The 20,140-nt window shown below is 38.6% G+C and overlaps 1 protein-coding gene across 1 annotated transcript; it reads right to left on the bottom strand.

The window, feature by feature from the left end:
- Positions 1 to 18,649: 18,649 nt before the first annotated feature.
- LOC110957083 (trace amine-associated receptor 13c-like) lies at positions 18,650 to 19,856 on the bottom strand. The gene is made up of 2 exons (XM_022202929.2): positions 19,684 to 19,856; positions 18,650 to 19,454 (listed from the first exon to the last, which is right to left on the bottom strand). The coding sequence occupies exons 1-2, from the start codon at positions 19,854 to 19,856 to the stop codon at positions 18,650 to 18,652; spliced, it is 978 nt and encodes a 325-aa protein (XP_022058621.2).
- Positions 19,857 to 20,140: the final 284 nt, after the last annotated feature.

The following is a 20,140-nucleotide window of genomic DNA, read 5'->3' as shown; positions in this document are numbered from 1 at the left end:
ATTACATCTGCTGCATTTCTCTGTATATTAGCTTTAGCCAGTGGGTGCTTTTGTTTTTTTTTTTACTTCCCAGCAGCACAAATAGGAGGTAAATTGGAAAAAAATGAAAGGTTTTGAAGTTTTTAACTGGATGTTTTTGAACATATTAATCCCTGTTTTTGGTACACACAATGACTAGTAAAATCACAGGAAAACAGTATTCATTTAACATGGTGCATGTGACTAACAAACAAACAAAAACTGTAAATAATGTCCACTTAAGAATATCTGTATTTTTACAAATGGTAATTCGTTGTGAAAGAAACCTGCAAAACCATATGTCTGAGAAAAATGAAAGACGTCTTCTGGAATTGTTTCCAAATGGGAAAGTTGTAATTATTCTTTCATGGCAGCTGGTGGTGAACATGTTTTCATGCTGTCAAGATGGAATAAATGAAACACCAGTGTTTCCATCTCTTGTGAAGCACATGAACTCATTTTGGAAAAAGTTTAATATGACCTCAAATGAGCATAAAGATGTTTTTTGCAACTTCTGCAGTACATACACTTTTTGTCATGCGAAACAAAACTTCACAAACTTCTCTCGCAGTGCAACAATACTAAATAACTACACCTGTTCAGTTGCTTGTTAACACAAATAACTAATCAGCCAATGCCATGACTGCAACTCAATGCATTTAGGCATGTAGACGTGGTGAACACAACTTGCTGAAGTTCAAACCGAGCATCAGAATGGAGAAGAAAGGGGATTTAAGTGACTTTGAATGGTTGTTGATTCCCGACGGGCTGGTCTGAGTATTTCACAAACTGCTGATAAACTGGGATTTTCACACACAACCATCTCTAGGGTTTACAGAGAATGGTCTGAAAAGGAGAAAATATCCAGTGAGCTATGTGGACCAGAATGCCTTGTTGATGTGAGAGGTCAGAGGAGAATGGACAGACTGGTTGGAGATGATAGAAAGACAACAGTAACTCAGATAACCACTAGTTACACACGTGGACAAAATTGTTGGTACCCCTCAGTTAAAGAAGGAAAAACCCACAATTCTCACTGAAATCACTTGAAACTCACAAAAGTAACAATAAATAAAAATTTATTGAAAATTAAATAATCAAAATCAGCCATCACTTTTGAATTGTTGATTAACATAATTATTTAAAAAAACAAACTAATGAAATAGGGCTGGACAAAAATGATGGTACCCATAACTTAATATTTTGTTGCACAACCTTTTGAGGCAATCACTGCAATTAAACGATTTCTGTATTTGTCAATGAGCGTTCTGCAGCTGTCAACAGGTATTTTGGCCCACTCCTCATGAGCAAACAGCTCCAGTTGTCTCAGGTTTGATGGGTGTCTTCTCCAAATGGCATGTTTCAGCTCCTTCCACATATGTTCAATGGGATTCAGATCTGGGCTCATAGAAGGCCACTTTAGAATAGTCCAACGCTTTTCTCTCAGCCATTCTTGGGTGTTTTTGGCTGTGTGTTTTGGATCGTTGTCCTGTTGGAAGACCCATGACCTGCGACTGAGACCAAGCTTTCTGACACTAGGCAGCACATTTCTCTCCAGAATGCCTTGATAGTCTTCAGATTTCATCGTACCTTGCACACTTTCAAGACACCCTGTGCCAGATGCAGCAAAGCAGTCCCAAAACATTACTGAGCCTCCTCCATGTTTCACCGTAGGGACAGTGTTCTTTTCTTCGTATGCTTGGTTTTTGAGTCTATGAACATAGAGTTGATGTGCCTTACCAAAAAGCTCCAGTTTGGTCTCATCTGTCCAAAGGACATTCTCCCAGAAGCTTTGTGGCTTGTCAACATGCATTTTTGCAAATTCCAGTCTGGCTTTTTTATGAGTTTTTTTCAGCAGTGGTGTCCTCCTTGGTCGTCTCCCATGAAGTCCACTTTGGCTCAAACAACGACGAATGGTGCGATCTGACACTGATGTACCTTGGCCTTGGAGTTCACCTTTAATTTCTTTGGAGGTTGCTCTGGGCTCTTTGGATACAATTCCAACGATCCGTCTCTTCAATTTCTCATCAATTTTCCTCTTGCGGCCACGTCCAGGGAGGTTGGCTACTGTCCCGTGGGTCTTGAACTTCTGAATAATATGAGCCACTGTTGTCACAGGAACTTCAAGCTGTTTAGAGATGGTCTTATAGCCTTTACCTTTAAGATGTTTGTCTATAATTTTTTTTCGGATGTCCTGGGACAATTCTCTCCTTCGCTTTCTGTTGTCCATGTTCAGTGTGGTACACACCTTTTCACCAAACAGCAGGGTGACTACTTGTCTCCCTTTAAATAGGCAGACTGACTGATTATGAGTTTGGAAACACCTGTGATGTCAATCAAATGACACACCTGAGTTAATCATGTCACTCTGGTCAAATAGTTTTCAATCTTTTATAGAGGTACCATCATTTTTGTCCAGGCCTGTTTCATTAGTTTGTTTTTTTAAATAATTATGTTAATCAACAATTCAAAAATAATGGCTGTTTTTGATTATTTGATTTTCAATAAATTTTTATTTATTGTTACTTTTGTGAGTTTCAAGTGATTTCAGTGAGAATTGTGGGTTTTTCCTTCTTTAACTGAGGGGTACCAACAATTTTGTCCACGTGTGTACATCCAAGGAATGCAGAATACCATCTCTGAATACACAATCTTGAAGAAGATGGGCTACAGCAGCAGAAGACCACACAGACCAAGAAAATGAGGCTACAATTCACACAGGCTCATCAAATCTGGACAATAGAAGATTGGAAAAACTTTACCTGGTCTGATGTGCCTCGATCTCTACTGTGACATCCAGATGGTCAGAATTTGGCGTAAACAACATGAAAGCATGGATCCATCCTGCCTTGTATCAACAGTTCAGGCTGCTGGTGGTGTAATGGTGTGGGGGATATTTTCTTGGCACACTCTGGGCCCCTTAGTACCAACTGAGCATCATTTAAACACCACAGCCTACATGAGTATTGTTGCTAACCATGTCCATCCCTTTATGACCACAGTGGACCATCTTCTGATGCTACTTCCAGCAGGATAATACTCCATGTCACAAAGCTCAAATCATCTCAGACTGGTTTCTTGAACATGACAATGAGTTCACTGGACCCCAACGGCCTCCACAGTTACCAGATCTCAAACCAATAGAACCTTTGGATGTAATGGAATGGGAGTTTGGCATCATGGATGAGCAGCAGACAAATCTGCAGCAACATGATGCTATCATATCAGTATGGACCAAAATCTCTGAGAAATATTTCCAACACCTTGTTGAAAGTATGCCACGAAGAATTAAGGCAGTTCTGAAGGCAAAAGGGGTCCAACCTTTTACTAGAAAGATGTACCTAATACAGTGGTCAGTGAGGGCAGTGAGTGTATATCTAACATAATAGAAATGGTAGTGACTTTGAACCCATTAAATTCACAATCTGCTGCAGTATTTCAAATGGCATTTTGCAGAAAATGTCTTCCATATCTGGTGTTTTCTGTCATTGGTGTGGCAGTAGACACTTTTCCGTGAGTTTCTACTAAATGTGTCAGGGACACCATGCAGCTCTGAAGTGGAAACTGACCAATCAAACAGACTCAGTGGGACGGGGATGAATCTGAAGGCACTGGCAGTATTTCATTTCAAAATGGACTCTGTCTTTGCCGGAGGAGACAAGGTCAGAGACGACTTCCCTCAGAGGAATGTCAGCTTTCATTAGAGTGTGTGAGTGTGTGTGTGTGTTTGTGGGGACACACATCTGTTTGCACAACCACATCGCAGGGACACGTCTTCCTTTTGGGGACAAAAACAAGTCGCTTCATTGCATCTTTCTCTGAAGACATGTTTTAGAGCTTATGAGTCTCCAGGAAATGAATGTAAGTGAATGCAAAGTCCTCTGAAGCGATGGAAACACCACAGTGTGTCTGTGTGTTAGGAGACACCCCCGGCCATGAATAAAACACACTGATCCTCAGACGAACCATCAGTCTGACACGTTTCAGCTCCTCCCTCATTCTTCATCCTGAAAAAAAAAGTCCTGAGTTCACATGTTTGGTCTTGTAGTTGTGAGGACAGGTTTGTAATGATAATAAGGTTATCTGGAGAGATGTCTGGAAAGAGAAATTAGTCATTTTTATCTTTAGTTTTTTGTGCACTGCAAAACTTGATTATAGGTTCAGCAAAACAGATACATATTTAACCACTGCATAAAATACAGTAAATTACATGGGATCATGTGTGTTTTTTTGTCTGTTTAGTGTTTATTGAAGGATATCTATGTGCACAAACAACAGCTTACAACGTATAATAATACCTAAATATAATAAGAATGATGTATAGATATATTAATAAAACTGTATTTTTTAAAACAGATGATTGACTACAAGATATCTCTCACATAACAAACAGATCTATGTACATTTACAGAAGTAATACTATGTTTTATGTTAATAATTCCTGATTTTGTCATTTACTGTATGTCATATTTATATTTACAGTAGTAAAATTAGATTTAGCAATTTCATCTATTAGATAAAAAGGAAATGTTTATGAAATACCGATCATTCAGCCTTTTTATACTAAAAAAACAACTTCTTTTTGTGAAACACAAATCGAAATTCTATGGTCATTTACAGCTACAAGTTATTAATATTATTTTACATTAGATTCACAGTCCAAAAATTGATCACAGTGTTAAAACTATTGCTATATAAAGTGTCCAGTGGAGTTTCTGTCCACTTAAAAATGTTTGATTTGTGATTCTTCTTTAAGAATCGGAAACTGTTCTCCACATTGTGAAAAAAAAAATCTGCTAAAATAAAAAACGAAACAAAAACAAACTGTAAGAATCCGGCAGCAAGAGTACCAAAACAAGCAAAAACAACAACAACAACAACAAAACTGCAGAAAACCATAACTTTCAAAACCTGTGAAAGTACTGCTGAATGTCTGCAAAATAATATATTTTCGCTGATTTAAATACAGTTAAACTGTAATTTTCTACAATTTCAATCATTTTTTTCCAGTTAATATGTAAACTAATACTTCTCCAATTATTTGTAACCTAGCAAAAATCTTTGCAAAATAATGGAAAATTATTCAAAAAATGACCCCTAAAAACAATGACAGTCCATATCATACACATTATTAACTCCACCAATGATGCAACAAAGTGCTTGTTTAATTAGATATGGTAAAAAGAGTCATGGCAACATATTGCACCAAAAACAGTCCCAGAACTTTATGACTGCCAGTTGTGTGAATATTGATTTGTTGTCTTCTGCCCCCTTGTGGCTACTAAAGGAACCTTACTGTAAAGGAAAAACATAAAACCACTTCACAGTCGTCTTGCACTGATTTTTCTTCTTCTTTGCGACTCAACAACACAGCCGGTGTCAGGAAACATGAAGCTACAGCTGTGATTATCTCCTGTGGCATTTTAACCAAACTGATATTTGAAGAGTTTGGTCTGAATTCTTTTACCTCAGTGCCAATCCACAGCCGCTACATTGTGCACTTGCTGAAGTTTTAGCACTTTTTGCAGAATAAACCAGACTGTTACCTTGTATACCAGTCGGTGTGATTCGTCCACCTACAGCTTTGTAGTTCTGAGGGAAAATGAATGGCAGCAGGGTTGCTGTGGGAGAGCAACACATGGTGACAACATCAGTTACATGAGTCATTTTATACTGCCGTCTGTTTGTCTTATCTTGTTTCTGAACTGGCAGCAAATAAACAGTGATTTCATTTTTGTAGATCAACAGTAAGAGCTGGTAGAGAAGTATGCATTTGAAGAATCTGACCAGCAAATAATACGCTATTTAGCAGAAAATAGACATTCTTTATCCAAATTTTGTTCTTCTTGTAAAGAAAACCAACTACTTCAATATTCTTGACTTGCATTTTCAGCAGGACTTTTGCGTCACTTTATTCTAATAAGCTATGAGGTTAGTTTATGTGGGTGCAAGGCAGTAATCACTGGGAATAAACAGTGTTTGAATTCTGCCAAAAGTCACTCTACTGTCTTCTGAACCTCCCATGGGCTGATATAAGCTGTTTCGTTATTGTGCATTTTTAAGGTTTGCGTCAGATAAAGTTACCGTCAATTACAAAATCTAAGAAAAAGAATGGACAAGCTTCACGGAAGTTTTAAACACATTTAAAAACATTTAACTCTGACTGATTAGAGTAGTGGTTAGCACTTTCGCCTTGCAACAAAAAGACCCCTGGTTCAAATCCCAGGGTGGGCCTGGGATCTTTCTGCATGGAGTTTGCATGTTCTCCCTGTGCATGTGTGGGTTTTCTCCAGGCACTCTGGCTTCCTCCTACAGTCCAAAAAATATGCAGAGGTTAATTGATTACTCTAAATTGCCCGTAGGTGTGAATGTGAGTGTGATTGTTTGTCTGTATATGTAGCCCTGTGACAGACTGACGACCTGTCCAGGGTGTCCCCTCCTTTGCCCGAGTCAGCTGGGATAGGCTCCAGCACCCCCGTGACCCTAGTGAGGATAAAGTGGTGTATAGAGAATGGATGAATGATCTGCTGCTTTCTTTTGTTGCCTTTTCTCCAGAGCAGCATGAAACATGGTTAGTCCCAGCTGATATGGAAGAATAACTGCAACTTTCCGGATGTAAGACAACTCCTGAAGACCTTCTCACCATTTCTCTCTTCTCGATGGGCAAAGTTTTGTTTCTTTCTTCTTCTTCTTCTATGAGGTTTTTGGAACTCAAACAACAGTTGTTGTTTTTTTGCCTGTACTGCCACCTTCTGTTGACACTATTGCCCAGTTAAAAGCAAATCCTTAAGATTTCTTTTTATTGTTGTCTTCTGGATGGCAAAAGGTTTGTTTCTTCTTCATAATCTTTTTTTTTTATAGCACTTATCAAACAACTGGATTTGCAGCGAGTTTCTTCTTCTGCTCTGTTTGTTGGAGCCATGTGTACTATAGTGAACACCGCCATCTTCTGGCAGCACATAATTTATTAATTGTGAAGCAGTTAATGGAAACAAGCATAATGTGGTTTTAAATTATTATCTTTATGTGAAACACAACTACTGATGGTGGAAGACTTCACTAATCTAGGTTGTCAAAGTTGGCACAACAAGGAAAAAATGACAAAGATGGAAATAAACAACAACATGCATATGAATAAGAACATAGACATGAAAAAAGATGGAAACAAGAACATAATATCATCTTAAATAGATAAAACTGAGAAAATAGATTTAGTGCAACAAGATAGAGCAATTGTGATGATTTTTGATGCCAAATACAATAAACACGCTCCGCTTAAAACATCCCCCGCCTTACATATAGTACCTCTAAGTGCAAGAAATAATCATATATACTGGACGATACACCTACAAAATGATACATCTTCACTACAATTAAAAAAAACAGTCAGGTCAAGGTCATACATCCCAAAAGGCACATCTACATTACCAACAGGCTTAGTGTGCGCAATATGAATGAAATCCCTCAACTAGTTTCTGAGATATGATCCGGAAACAAAGAAATATTTGGAGTGCCTCACTTTGACCTTGAAAATCAGGTCAAGGTCATACACCCCAAAAGGCATATCTCTACTATATAGAGATGGCCTGGGTGCAATATGAATGAAATCCCTCAAGTAGTTTCAGAGATATGCTCCGGAAACGAAATGCGGACGTACGTACGGACGGACATACGGATGGATGTGCCCACGCCAATATCCCCCTCCGTGCCTACGGCCGGCGGGGTATAAAAATGATGAGTAAAAACAAACAATGTATAAATGTTTAGCTGAGGCACAAAAATGAAAAGGTTGAAAATAAACTATTCTTTCAAGAATACTTTGGCATCGATGAAATATGTACACTACCATTCAAAAGACTTGGGTCACTTAGAAATGTCTTCATTTTTGAACAAAAGCTTCTTTTATTTAAATGAAGATAACATTAGATGAATCCAAAATACAGTGTAGATATTGTTAATGTGGTAAATGACTATTCTAGCTAGGGTACAGAGGAACATTTCCAGCAACCATCACTCCTGTGTTCTAATGCTACATTGTGTTAGCTAATAGTGTTGAAAGGCTAATTGACGGTTAGAAAACCCTTGAGCAGTTATGTTAGTACATGAATGGAAGTGTGAGTTTTCATTTAGAACATGAAATTGTCTGGAGTACCCCACACTTTTGAAAGTTATTGTATACATATAGCACATAATAAAGCTGTCAAACCTTCAACTCTGAATTCATAAATACAAAAAATAATTTCTTAAGACTCTTGATAATTAAATGAAGAAAACAAACATACACAGTGATGAAACTCAATGAACCCTCTTTGAGCAGTGCTTCCCTAATGAAAGGCTGCTCTTTTAGATTTACAGAGTGCAAACAAAGCTCTCTGGTTTTCATCTGTAGTTTACAGCTGTCAGCAAAGTTTGTTTGAATCCCGATCTGAGGAATGTGCAACAGCAGCTCCAGACACGTCAAGTTAAACACCAGCACTCAGGCCTGACGGGCGCTTGTGTGTTGTTGTTGTCGGGTGAATGTGCGTGCAGGTGAGCATTCTTTAATCGCTACAGCTCATTAACGTGAGCACTAGGTGGGTTCACCACTTTGAAAATGCATCGGGTGGTTTTGTGTTACGCTGTTGACATCAACCTCACCATGTTTTTGGCCCATTTTGTGTTTGTTTCAGAGGTTACCTGATAAAAACCTGCTCACGTGTTTCATTGAAATGTAGGGGAAAGTTCAACCATGAGCCTCTGAGTTTAGCATTTATTAGCTCATTGGTTTTGGAGGGCATTTGTCGCTGAACAGCAAGGAAATGGAATACTGATACTTAAACACTTGTTTCCAAACTGATTTCTTTTTCTTGAATTGCTTTCATGTGCAAAAAAACCTCGGCAAGAAAAATCTCAAATTTCTTCATAGTTACAACCTGTATGCAATTCTGCTCCATTTCTTTTGCCACTTCCTCAAGTGAGAAGCACATATTTATGTCAATTTTAGAGTCACACATTATCATACTGTTATGTTCTGATGCTACCAGAAAATCCCTCCTGCACAATTCTGAAAAAATATATTGAGCATATTCATTAGTTTCAGACTCTGGCACACCATCTGACTTGCAAAAAATACTTTATTCACAAAGTTGAATGGACATAGTTTTGCAAGTTACACGGTGTGGTTTAGGAGGTTAGGTTTTCATGTGCATCTCCAAAAAACTTACAACTGCATAGTTAAAATAATTATTGAACCTTTATATTTATATTTACCATTCAGTAGTATGCATTTCAATAACAATTTAAGGCCCAAGAAGAAAAAAAATATATCCTATTTTACAACAAAATGGCAAAGAATAAAGAAAAACCTTGTTTAACCTCCCCTCAGATTTATCTGGTGACATGACCCTTACACGAAGAGCCCATTGTACATCATCACTTGCAACACTATTAACGATCTAACACTGCAATAAATTAGGCACAGGATCCATTTTACCACATAATGACACATTATAATCTGCTGCTGATGCTTTGGAGCTTTTACCTAAGTGGGATTTTGAATGCAGGAGTGTTTTTACATAAATGTATTGGTATTTTCAGTTACATAAAGCACCTGAGTACTTCTACGGCCACTAAAAATACTGATATAGAGTATGATTAAAAAACAGGTTACATAACTTTATAGACTGATGATGTAACTTGGCATCCCTGCCTGTCAGATACCCAACAACAATATACTGATTTGACCTCCAGCAGATGGCTGGCGCACGACAAAACCAACAACGTGAGAACCACCGGTGGAGAAAAAAAAAGGACGGGTCGATCGCATAAGCTCTTCAGACGGGTCCAACATGTTCACGACCAGACTGGTGCAAAGAACAAATCATTAAACTTAATTTAATCTGAGTCATGCATCTGACTCAGAGGTTGTAAAAAGCCACGATTTATGAAATAATAATGGGGAACATTACAGGTGAACAAGGTAATAATTCCACAGATATCACAATGAAGCCTCCCTAGCTGATTACATACAGTTTGGCGATATTTTTTGCATAAAGAGTTTTCTTTAAAAATGCTCCAATTTGCACACATTTTCAGAAAAGTAATCTAGACCTTGGATTAACCAAACTGCAAAATTTCAGTTCAATTTCACTGATATATTATAGCCAAAGTGTTTACATGGGAGAGTTTCATAAATCACAAAATACTGTCAGCAGCCAGAGAAAAGTGAAATTTTTCCATGTATTTAAAAAAAAAATGTTCTAAAAACAAAGCTGTGAATAATATATGAACAAATTTCTTTGTAAAGACCTTTCAAATACAGACAGAAATGAAATTAGAAACTTTTGTGTATATAATTACCACAAAAGTTTATATTTTTGGCTCAGATAGGGGGAAAAAGTCATTTGGAGAAAATGGTTTTCAAAGATATGTATTGTTCCTAAAATCGACAAACTTTGAATCAATAAAGAGAATGAAGATTAATACATAAATCTGTATTTTAGATGTTGTCTCACCATTAGTCTGAAAGTAAACATGTTATGATAAACACCCCAATTTTCAAAACTGATAAAAAATACCAATGCATGTTGTGTCTCACATGAACATCCATCCATCCATTATGTATACACTGCTCAATCATGAGGGTCATGTGTGGCTGGAGCCTATCCTTAGGGTGAAGGCAGGAAACACCCTGAAGAGGTCGCCAGTCTATCACAAGGCTAAACATACAGACTCAAACCTATGGACAGTTTAGAGTTACCAATGAACATGAGCATGTGTTTGGATTGTGGGTGTTACGATCCAAGCTCCAGGGGTTGGCTGGACAGAATGACCAGATGGTATTGGTTAGGTGAAGGGATTTATTGCTTAGTGGCAAAAGGGAACATAAAAGTGACAATAAACACAAGACTGGTGAGTGTTGCTAAATCAAAGAACAGAATAAAACAAACGAAGGCTAACAGAGTTCCCAAATTATCTAAACCCAGAACAAAACAACTGAACTCCCTAGCCAAACATAACTACATCAGCAACACCCACCACCAGGAACAAAAACTAATACAAAATGTGCACAAAATGAACTAAAAACTGGTGCCTCTGAATACGTACACATACTGAACACACAGTTCACGAATACTCAAAGTACTGAATGGCTTCTTCACACAGTTGGCAGACTGCAAATTGGAGCCTCAATCCCCACTGAGACGTAGGGCTCCACACCAAAACCAAAGCCGCCAACAGAAGATCGAATTTGTCCGTAGCACCCACCACAAGTGCTTACAAACCGAAAGACCACACAGAACAACAATACACAGCGGCACCAGGGTGGACTGGTCATAAACACCAGCCACACTGACTAATAACTTGGTGGCAGATATATAGTCTGCAGGTGTGGTGCTGGCTGCATCTGATTGGATGACGGTGGAAAGGAGCTGGAGGGTGGCCCAATCAGGACGGTCGGGAGGCGGGGAGAACAAGGTTGCAGTGCAGGTCGTTAACTGATGAGTCGTTGTTGGCATGGCTCACAGCTGGGGTTCCTGGAGAGACTCTGGAAACAGCCACAGCCGAACCCACACTTGCAGTTCTCCCCACACAAAGGCCCTATAAAGACACCACCTCAGGAATCAAACGCCACACCATTACTGGTGGTCGTAACAGTGGAAGTAAGCCGGAGTACTTGGAGAAAAGTCAGATATGCACAAGGAGAACATGCAAACTCCATGCAGAAAGATCCGAAGTCCAGGATGCGAACCTGGGATCTTCTAGTTGCAAGTTGCTAACCACCAAGTTGCTGTGCAGCCTCTCACATGAACGTGTTTTCTAAAACAGATTTTTATCCCGTTGTTGCATCTTTTTATAGATTTGTCTCAAAGTCACCTCCAATCAAAGGAAACTTGGTTGAAGACAAAAAAATGTGAGAATGCATAGCTTTAAACAAAATCAACTTTAAAAAAGTGATTTAATCCTCAACATCACCAATACCCACCAGGAAAGGAACATTATCTTAAAAATTATGATTAAAAAATTGACAAAATTACACCATTTACCAGCCAGAAACTGTAAAAACAGAAAGAATTTTTGGATTTGTAATTATTGAACTGGTTTTTGAACTAGTCATGTGTACTGTGGAGTTCTGAATATTTACCAAATCTTAGCTTAAAATTGTGAATCTCTTAATTCTATATGTCTTGTTTTTAAAGAAAAGCCTCTAGTATGTAATATCACAGTAAATTTCTCAGTTTTTTAACACTCGTTGGCATTTAGAAAAATGTCGTACATGTTGATTCATTTGTTTAAACTTTTCAAAATTAAATATTTGAAGGAATTCAACTTTATTTTTTTTTTTTTTTTTGTGATTTCTGGCATTGTTAGTTTGTACAAGTTCTCTCTGCTTCTATCCAGGGTTGTGCTGCTTCAATAGAAGGGCAGGACTTCATATAGCAGTAAGAAATGAGCCCACAGTAAGTTAAAAAAATGTTACAGAAACAACAAAAACGCACAGAAACTGGTCTCTGCTCAAAAAACAAATGCTAAAGTGCTGACGTGTCATGTTCATTCCAGGGTTGTAGCTGTTCCCTGTCAGCTATCTGTCAAACTGACTTCTTACATTGTACGTTGTTTAAGCTTCTGTTTGTCTCGAGCTAGAAAACCTGCTGAAACGTGTTTCCACTGTGAATTCTGTCAAACCGCTGTCTTCCAGCGTGTTCAGACCTGAGGTTAAATATACAGCAGAGTGAGGTGGTGTGATTTAAAGTGCAGATGACACACTGACAGACAGGAGACACTTTGTCCCAGAGCTGGACTCCAAGTAAACAAAGGAGTGCTGCTAAGTTTGTGTTGAAGAGACAAAGCAACGGAGACCTCTTGTGGTGAAGAGGCCTCCTCAGTACTACACTGTATACACTGATAGACAAACGTAGGTTTTGTGTAAAATCTCTGAGTAGTATGATCCCAGAGTAAATAAAAAAAAGAGGAGGTGGATGTACTAACATTTCTTTTGGCGGTTGAAGTTCCCTACCTACTCTTCTTTTAATGCACAGCCTAATTCTATTCTGTTGTGGCAAAAAATAAATCAGCAGCTCCATCTTGTGGCAACTTAGCAGACTGAACAAACAAGACTCATGAGTGTCAGTTTGAAATTTCAGAGGCACCATGAGAATTAATTTATTAGCCACACGTCTATACTCTAAAGCACATCCATTATTACTAAAAAAGAATCAAAGATATATATGTTAATCAATCAATCAAATTTTATTTATATAACACTTCTCATACAATTAAAATGCAACACAAAGTGCTTTACAACATTTGAAAACATTAAAAACTAGAAAACCCATCCCTCCCACCCTCCATGTATACATATATACACACAACTACACATGCACGCGCGCACGCGCGCACGCACGCACACACGCACACACTCTATATGTAGTACATCAGAGGTGTTCTATGTTATTTGCATGGTCCCTGATCAAATAAAAGAATAAATCAATAACTAAAATAAAATAAAAATATTGTGCCATCATCATTAAGTACTAACTTCCAGATCCTTCGTACAAGATAATCACAGTTCCTGGTAACACACCATCCCCAACTCAGCTCTGATTGTTTGTCAGTTCTTAACACAGTAGCTTTTTTTCCCACTTGATGTTCTTATTTATCTGGAGTGGCCTTCAGCACTTGACTCTGAGGGTGTACACCCCCTGTCAAAAGTTTTAGGACACTGTCTCATTCAAATAAAGTAGAACCTGTCCTACAACTTTTGACAGGGGGTGTATTTCATCATATGGATGTGATCAGGGCAGGACTCTGATCACACATGTAAAGTTTCAGGCAGATTGGAGCATGTTCAGGGCATTTACACAGCATTTGAAATTTCATGGCGAAGGATCAAAATTCCAGAGGCTGCCACGGACACGCCCTTTGACTTTGGAAAAAGATTTTAATAACTTTGGATCATTAAAGCCTCCTGTATGTACTGGTCGAATTTGAGGTGAATTGAAGTTTCCCCCTAGGAGGAGTTCGCTCTAAAAAATAAAAAGAAAAATGGACAAAATCTGACATTCAACGCAAAATAGCTCACTTCCTGTTGGGTTTGTAATGTGGCTGTCACTGACTTTTTTGTTCAGCCTGATGTGCTGCATATGTGTACCAAATTTGGTAGATACAACCTAGGGCTGGGCGATTTGGTCTAAAAAAAAATCTCCGATTTTTTAAAGAAAAATTCGAGTTTCGATTCGATTTTCGATTTTTTTCTTTCAATGCACTTAAAAATTACTGCAGACATCAGATATACTGTCAAAAGTAACTTTATTGCTGTAATTGTCCTCAGAATAAAAAAAAAAACGCATGTAAACAATTTAATGAACAAGTTAATGACGCAAGTTAATGAGGCTCTGTAATTCAACAATTTCCCCAGGAACTGAGAGCATCTTTTAATCCGTGGGCAATTATTTCACCGGTGTGGTAATCGGGGAAATATGCTGTCTGGAGGCAGATGCTGTGCATGGTCCAGCTGTCGTTGCGCTGTGAGACTCATGTACGGCTGCATTGTCCAGCCACCTCCTCCAGCTCGTTGCGGATCTTTTGCCGAGTGGTATTGTACAGGTGAGGCAGCGCCACATCGGCGAAATACTTGCAACTGGGTACAACGTACCTTGCATCTAACACTTTCAACAGCTGCAGTCAATTCCAGCCATTTTCAGTACAAAAAAATCGCTAATATTCTATTTGTAAATAAAAAAATATGACGAGAAATACAGGGAATATTGGACGCGCATCGCGAGGTGTATTTCCTTGAAAACGACCTATTCGGGGATTATATACCGACTTCAGGACATGTTTTGGACAAAATATGTTACTGGCTTGTGTCGTCTGGATGTAAAAGGTTGGATTATGGCCGTTTTTTGTGGAATATTTTCATCTGTGTGTAATAATGAACCCGGAAATGCGAGTCGCGCTGTGTACGTTGAAGCCGTGTATAGAGAACGGATGGATGGATATTCGTTGTTTGTCGGACAAATGTGTTTATATTACCCGCTGTTGTAATCACATCTGAAAGTGGTTTATACCGGCGGATTCATGAGAATCTAAGCTTTCCATCGGCGTATAGTGTTTGTATAATCGCGTTTGGAGCCTTCGGACATTCTTGAAATTCCTATGCAAATTAGTAAGTGTACCGCCGGCGGTACACTTAAGTTTTAAACATACTTTGCAGCGAGGCTTTGTCTGTTGTTCATCTGAAGCATCAAAACCGAACCAGTTCCAAATGATTGAGTTAGCTGTGCCTTTCTTTTAAATGAATTCTCTGTTACATGCTGCCGCTGCCGCTGCCACGGGGAAGGGGGCTGTGTGACACCGCGCTACGGAAGCCCACGAGGAATGGGCGGACGGAAAGCGAAAGATGCCGGAAAACTGCGGGGGAAAACTCGAGTTTGCAAAATAAAAATCTTTTTTAGCAACAAATTCGATAAATCGATTAAATCGATTTTTTGCCCAGCCCTAATACAACCCCTGAAGTTGTAGCACAGGTTCTACTTTATTTAAATGAGAAAGTGTCCTAAAACTTTTGACAGGGGGTGTATGTGGTTTGTACGTGCACAGCATGTGTGTGTGTGTGTGTGTGTGTGTGTGTGTGTCATGGAGGCATGTCTTTGGGTGCAGTGCATGTAGGCAGCTGTGTTTTGCCCTCTGTTGACCTGTCTTCTTTCATCTTTGTTTTACCCCAATTCAATTACTGTGAGATAATGTTCAAGACCTTCTTATCTATCCAGGCCAACGCTACTCATTTTTATTAACACTTACAAGCATTGTGTAAATCAGCATAGAGTCATCAGTATGCTTCAGGAGAGTGTTCAAAGTAGCAGCATGTATGGCAGGAATGTCAGAAACAGTAAGTGGTTAGACAGGCCTTGAAGCGGAGAGGTGCAGATCAGAACCAGACAAGTAGTATTTTTAACAAGAATACGGAGAAAAAAAGCAAGTATATATGGAATAATAATGTGACTAACAAGAATAATGTGGAATCATGCCAATATTTTGATTAGTAATGTAGGGTAACACAAGTTATATAATTAACATGAGTAGTAAACAATATCAAATCCAAACACTTTTTATTGTTCCATTCTAGTCTTATGTTAAATTACTTATTTCATTTTAGTGATGCATCATACTTATATCTTACTGTTTTTCTACTTTTTTGGCCTTTTGTTGGCTTTATTAGACAAGTTAATAGTGAGGCAGACAGGAAAGTAGAGAGAAGACGTTCAGTAAAGAGCTGAGAGCTGGAATCAAACCTGCTGCATCGGGGACTATAGCCACTGATTATGGGTCCCCAGCTCAACCTGTTGAGCTACCTGGGTACCCATTTTTCTACTATTAAGGCTCTGCATTTCCTATCTTATTTAAATAATTTTAAAAATTTGAAAGATTCAGACTCAGAGAACCTGACATGGACATAGACACACTGCCTCATTTAAAAAGCAAAACAAAGACTGTATTTCTCGAGAACTCTCAGGAAAAACAACTTGTCCACATAGCCGATTGTGTCTTTCTCTGCACAGCTGAGCGTCCTCACTCATTGCATCCATCTGTCTATCTATCTATCTATCTATCTATCTATCTATCTATCTATCTATCTATCTATCTATCTATCTATCTATCTATCTATCTATCTATCTACCTACCTACCTATCTATCTATCTATCTATCTATCTATCTATCTATCTATCTATCTATCTATCTATAATAAATGTCTTTCACAAGTACTTTAACTTTCCTTTAAGCACATGTTAAATTTATGTGAATGTCTGGAACAGTGCATGTGAACTTCTTTCTTTTAGATATCTGAGCTCTGTTTTTATTCTATGTATTATGACGCAACAACAAAAGTGATCTTGAATATTTATAATTCTATATAGAAAGGATTACTTACTCTAGAATGATTTGGATGACTTTGTAGTTCAGCTGAAAGACTCTGGAAGCTTTCTCATATATCATAGACTAGCAGAGGCATGTGAGACACTTGCTTGCCTTAGATAGCATTAGGATGTGGTTTTGCACTCATCATTCAGAACTTTATGGTGCTGATATAAAATGTTCTGGTCAAGTGAATTATGAACTATGTTGTCTTATTTGGTTGAAGGTACTGCAAGACACTGCACACAGAACCTGTTTATTCTTTCAGCATTTTTGTAACTGAGTAGTAGTCACAATGCTCTACCTTAAAAATAACACAGCTAGTTCAGTGTTGGCTGTTGTGACTTCAACACATTGTTTGTTTCTGCTTTACAGATGGAAAACAGTATTTGTCGTCATTTAATACTGAATCTACATATATGTACTGAGCAAAAATACAAAATGCAGCAGGTAATATTGAATTCAATTTCAGCTGTTCTTTTTCACATAGGATGAATAAGTGTTTGCTCTTGTGATTGCAGAAACCCTGGTAGGGGGCTGCTGCCTGGGTTTCTTATTACCATGCTTCCCAAGGTGAGAGGCTTTACTGATTTTAACAAGGTTGCTGATGTCACCAATGAACTCGAGCAGTAATTACTGAAATGCTGTCCTTACATGTAACTCTGAGACAAATATACTTTGCAGGGACATTTCTATCTTAGACCACTTATAGACCACAGCAGTTCTGAGTTGATGTTTTTTTTTATTCTACTCCAGACATCTTGACAGGTTATTGTTTTACACACAAAACACAGATTACAATTTTCTAATATACTTATATACTAATATACTAATATATTTAGAGCCGGGTTCTGCTCGAGGTTTCTTCCCTGTTAAAAGGGTGTTTTTCCTTGCCACTGTCGCCTTTGGGCTTGCTCTGGGGGTCAGGCATTTGGGTTCTGTAAAGCGTCTTGAGACGAGTTGACTGTAATTGACGCTATATAAATAAAATTGAATTGAATTGAATTAATATACATCAGTATAATTCAATTCAATATAACGCCAATTACAGGTCAAATTGTCTCAAGACGCTTTATAGAACCCATATGCCTGAACCCTCAGAGCGAGTCCTAAGGCGACAGTGGCAAGAAAAAAAAAACCCTTTTAATGGGGAGAAACCTTGAGTATATATATATTTGACGAAGTTTTAAAAGACTTCACATCTCCACCAGCTTAAGCAATAAAATGTCACCAACATGTAAGTTAATATGCATGAGTTAGCATGCTGCTTCTTTACCATGACAACCTGTTTGCAGTTTTACAAAATACATGTTATGATGACTTCATTACAGATGTATCTATATAACTACAAAAAAATAAAAAAAATTACAACAGCTTGTACCGAATAAGTTTGCAAGCCTAAGTATTAATCAAACAAATAGACATGAGACTCAAACTGTAGCAGCAATCCACCCAGGAGGGAGGCAACAAACAGCGTGAAAATGATGACAACAGAATGTATTGCTGTAGCTTTTCATATTTGTCGATTCCTGAATATACGCAGAGTTGCACAAAGTAGTACAAATCTGTCATGCAAGGACAGAGGGAGAAAAGATTCTTAAAATTGATAGCACTTAAACACAACAGAAGAATGCAAACAACCTGTTGAGGAAGTTGCACAGTGATTCAAGCAGCAAAACAAAACATGAGAGCAATTACACACCTGAAATAACTAAATCATTGCCTGGCAGGTTTGATTTCAGCCTCTCTGCAGTACGTTGGCCTCACAAGAGTCAGGCTTCAAGATCTGCAGGGTGACAATGAGTTTAATGGCTTTCCTAAACCAGGGGTAAAACAGGGCATAGATCAGTGGATTCAAACAGGAGCTACAGTTGAACAGAAAGAAAAAAACTGAAAAAACGAAAAATGCGCTGCCCCCCACAAGATTGATCACGAAATACGGGCAAAAACACATTAGAAACACAAATACAACAATACCCAGAATCCCAGCTGCTTTCAGCTCAGATTTTTTTGTTGATAGATTCACTGAAGCCTCTACGGTGACAGCTGCAGTGTGAGAGCGCATGGCACGAGCCTGAGACACGGCCACCACAAACACTCTCATATATAGAAGTATAATGGCTGCAACTGGAAGAATGAAGGTGACAACAAGGTCAACAGTTCCCCCAATGAGGTCAACGTTAATCACACATTCTCCATAGCAGGAGTTGCCGATTTGAGTCTTTAAGAATAAAATGTTGTGGAGACCAGAAAACAGCCAACACAGACAAACCCAGAGTTTAACTCTCCCCTCTGTGATTCTGGCGTGATAATGCAGAGGGTCACAAATAGCCACATAACGGTCAACTGATATCAGCACCATGTCTCCCACTGAGGCAGAAGTGATGACAAATCCTATGTACTGAAACATAGAACATGCAAAGTCACCAAGAAACCAACAGGCTTGTTGTACGAGGATTTCAAACTGAATTATTGAGAGACCAACGAGAAAGTCTGAGACGGCCAGAGAGAGGAGGAGGATGTTAGTTGGTGTGTGCAGCTGCCTGGAGGGAGACAGAAAAGCAACAGTAAACCAACAAGCCCTCATGTCTTAATGATATAAACACTAAACACCAGTAACCAACATCTATTTCAAAAGTCAAAACACTTAAGAAGTTAAAACGTCAGTCTAATGTTTCTAAGTGTAGCATCACTCAGTACTATATCAAAGACAATTCACTTGTAAATCTACAGTAATTAAATAAAAAAGCAGATTTTGCATTTTATCGCTGCCTGAAGTGGGAGACTGAGATGATGACGAGCAGGTTGAGAACAACAGTGAGCAGAGAGACGGAGAACATCACAACATATAGGATCAGATCCTCAGTCTGAGGAGGTGCAGGCTTCTTGCAGGAGATGTTGATGAGTTGTGGAAAGCAGAGGTCTGCTCCATCCAGGTCCTCCATCTTCAGAGAGCGGCAGCTCTCTGCAGCTCTGGCAACTTTGTGACCAAGATGTAATTTTCTTACTGATGTCTCTCTGAACTCCTCCTCCTCTGTCTCTCAGCATCAATTGGACAGTCGTGTCCCTCGTTCCTCACTTTGCCCATTACATAACTATGTTCATGTTTTCCCCGAAAACCCCTCCTCTCTTCCTGTCTCTCCTTTCCCATTTGAACTCCTCAGCATCATCAGCTGATGTTTCATGTACAATAACTGAAGTATAATTAATGAAGCCATTCAAAACTATT

This window comes from Acanthochromis polyacanthus, chromosome 14 (assembly GCF_021347895.1).
Source record: "Acanthochromis polyacanthus isolate Apoly-LR-REF ecotype Palm Island chromosome 14, KAUST_Apoly_ChrSc, whole genome shotgun sequence".
Classification (NCBI taxonomy): Eukaryota; Metazoa; Chordata; class Actinopteri; family Pomacentridae; genus Acanthochromis; species Acanthochromis polyacanthus.
The sequence above is the reverse complement of the archived record's forward strand: the minus strand, read 5'-3'. Positions and strand labels throughout refer to the sequence as shown.

What these genes read in the sequence shown, in the direction of transcription:
- LOC110957083 (XM_022202929.2), bottom strand. Translation starts at nt 19,856, where the DNA reads ATGGAGGACCTGGATGGAGCAGACCTCTGCTTTCCACAACTCATCAAC. An exon ending in ATCTCAGTCTCCCACTTCAG is followed by an intron (nt 19,455 to 19,683) that starts GCAGCGATAAAA and finishes GTCTCCCTCCAG; the next exon opens with GCAGCTGCACACACCAACTA.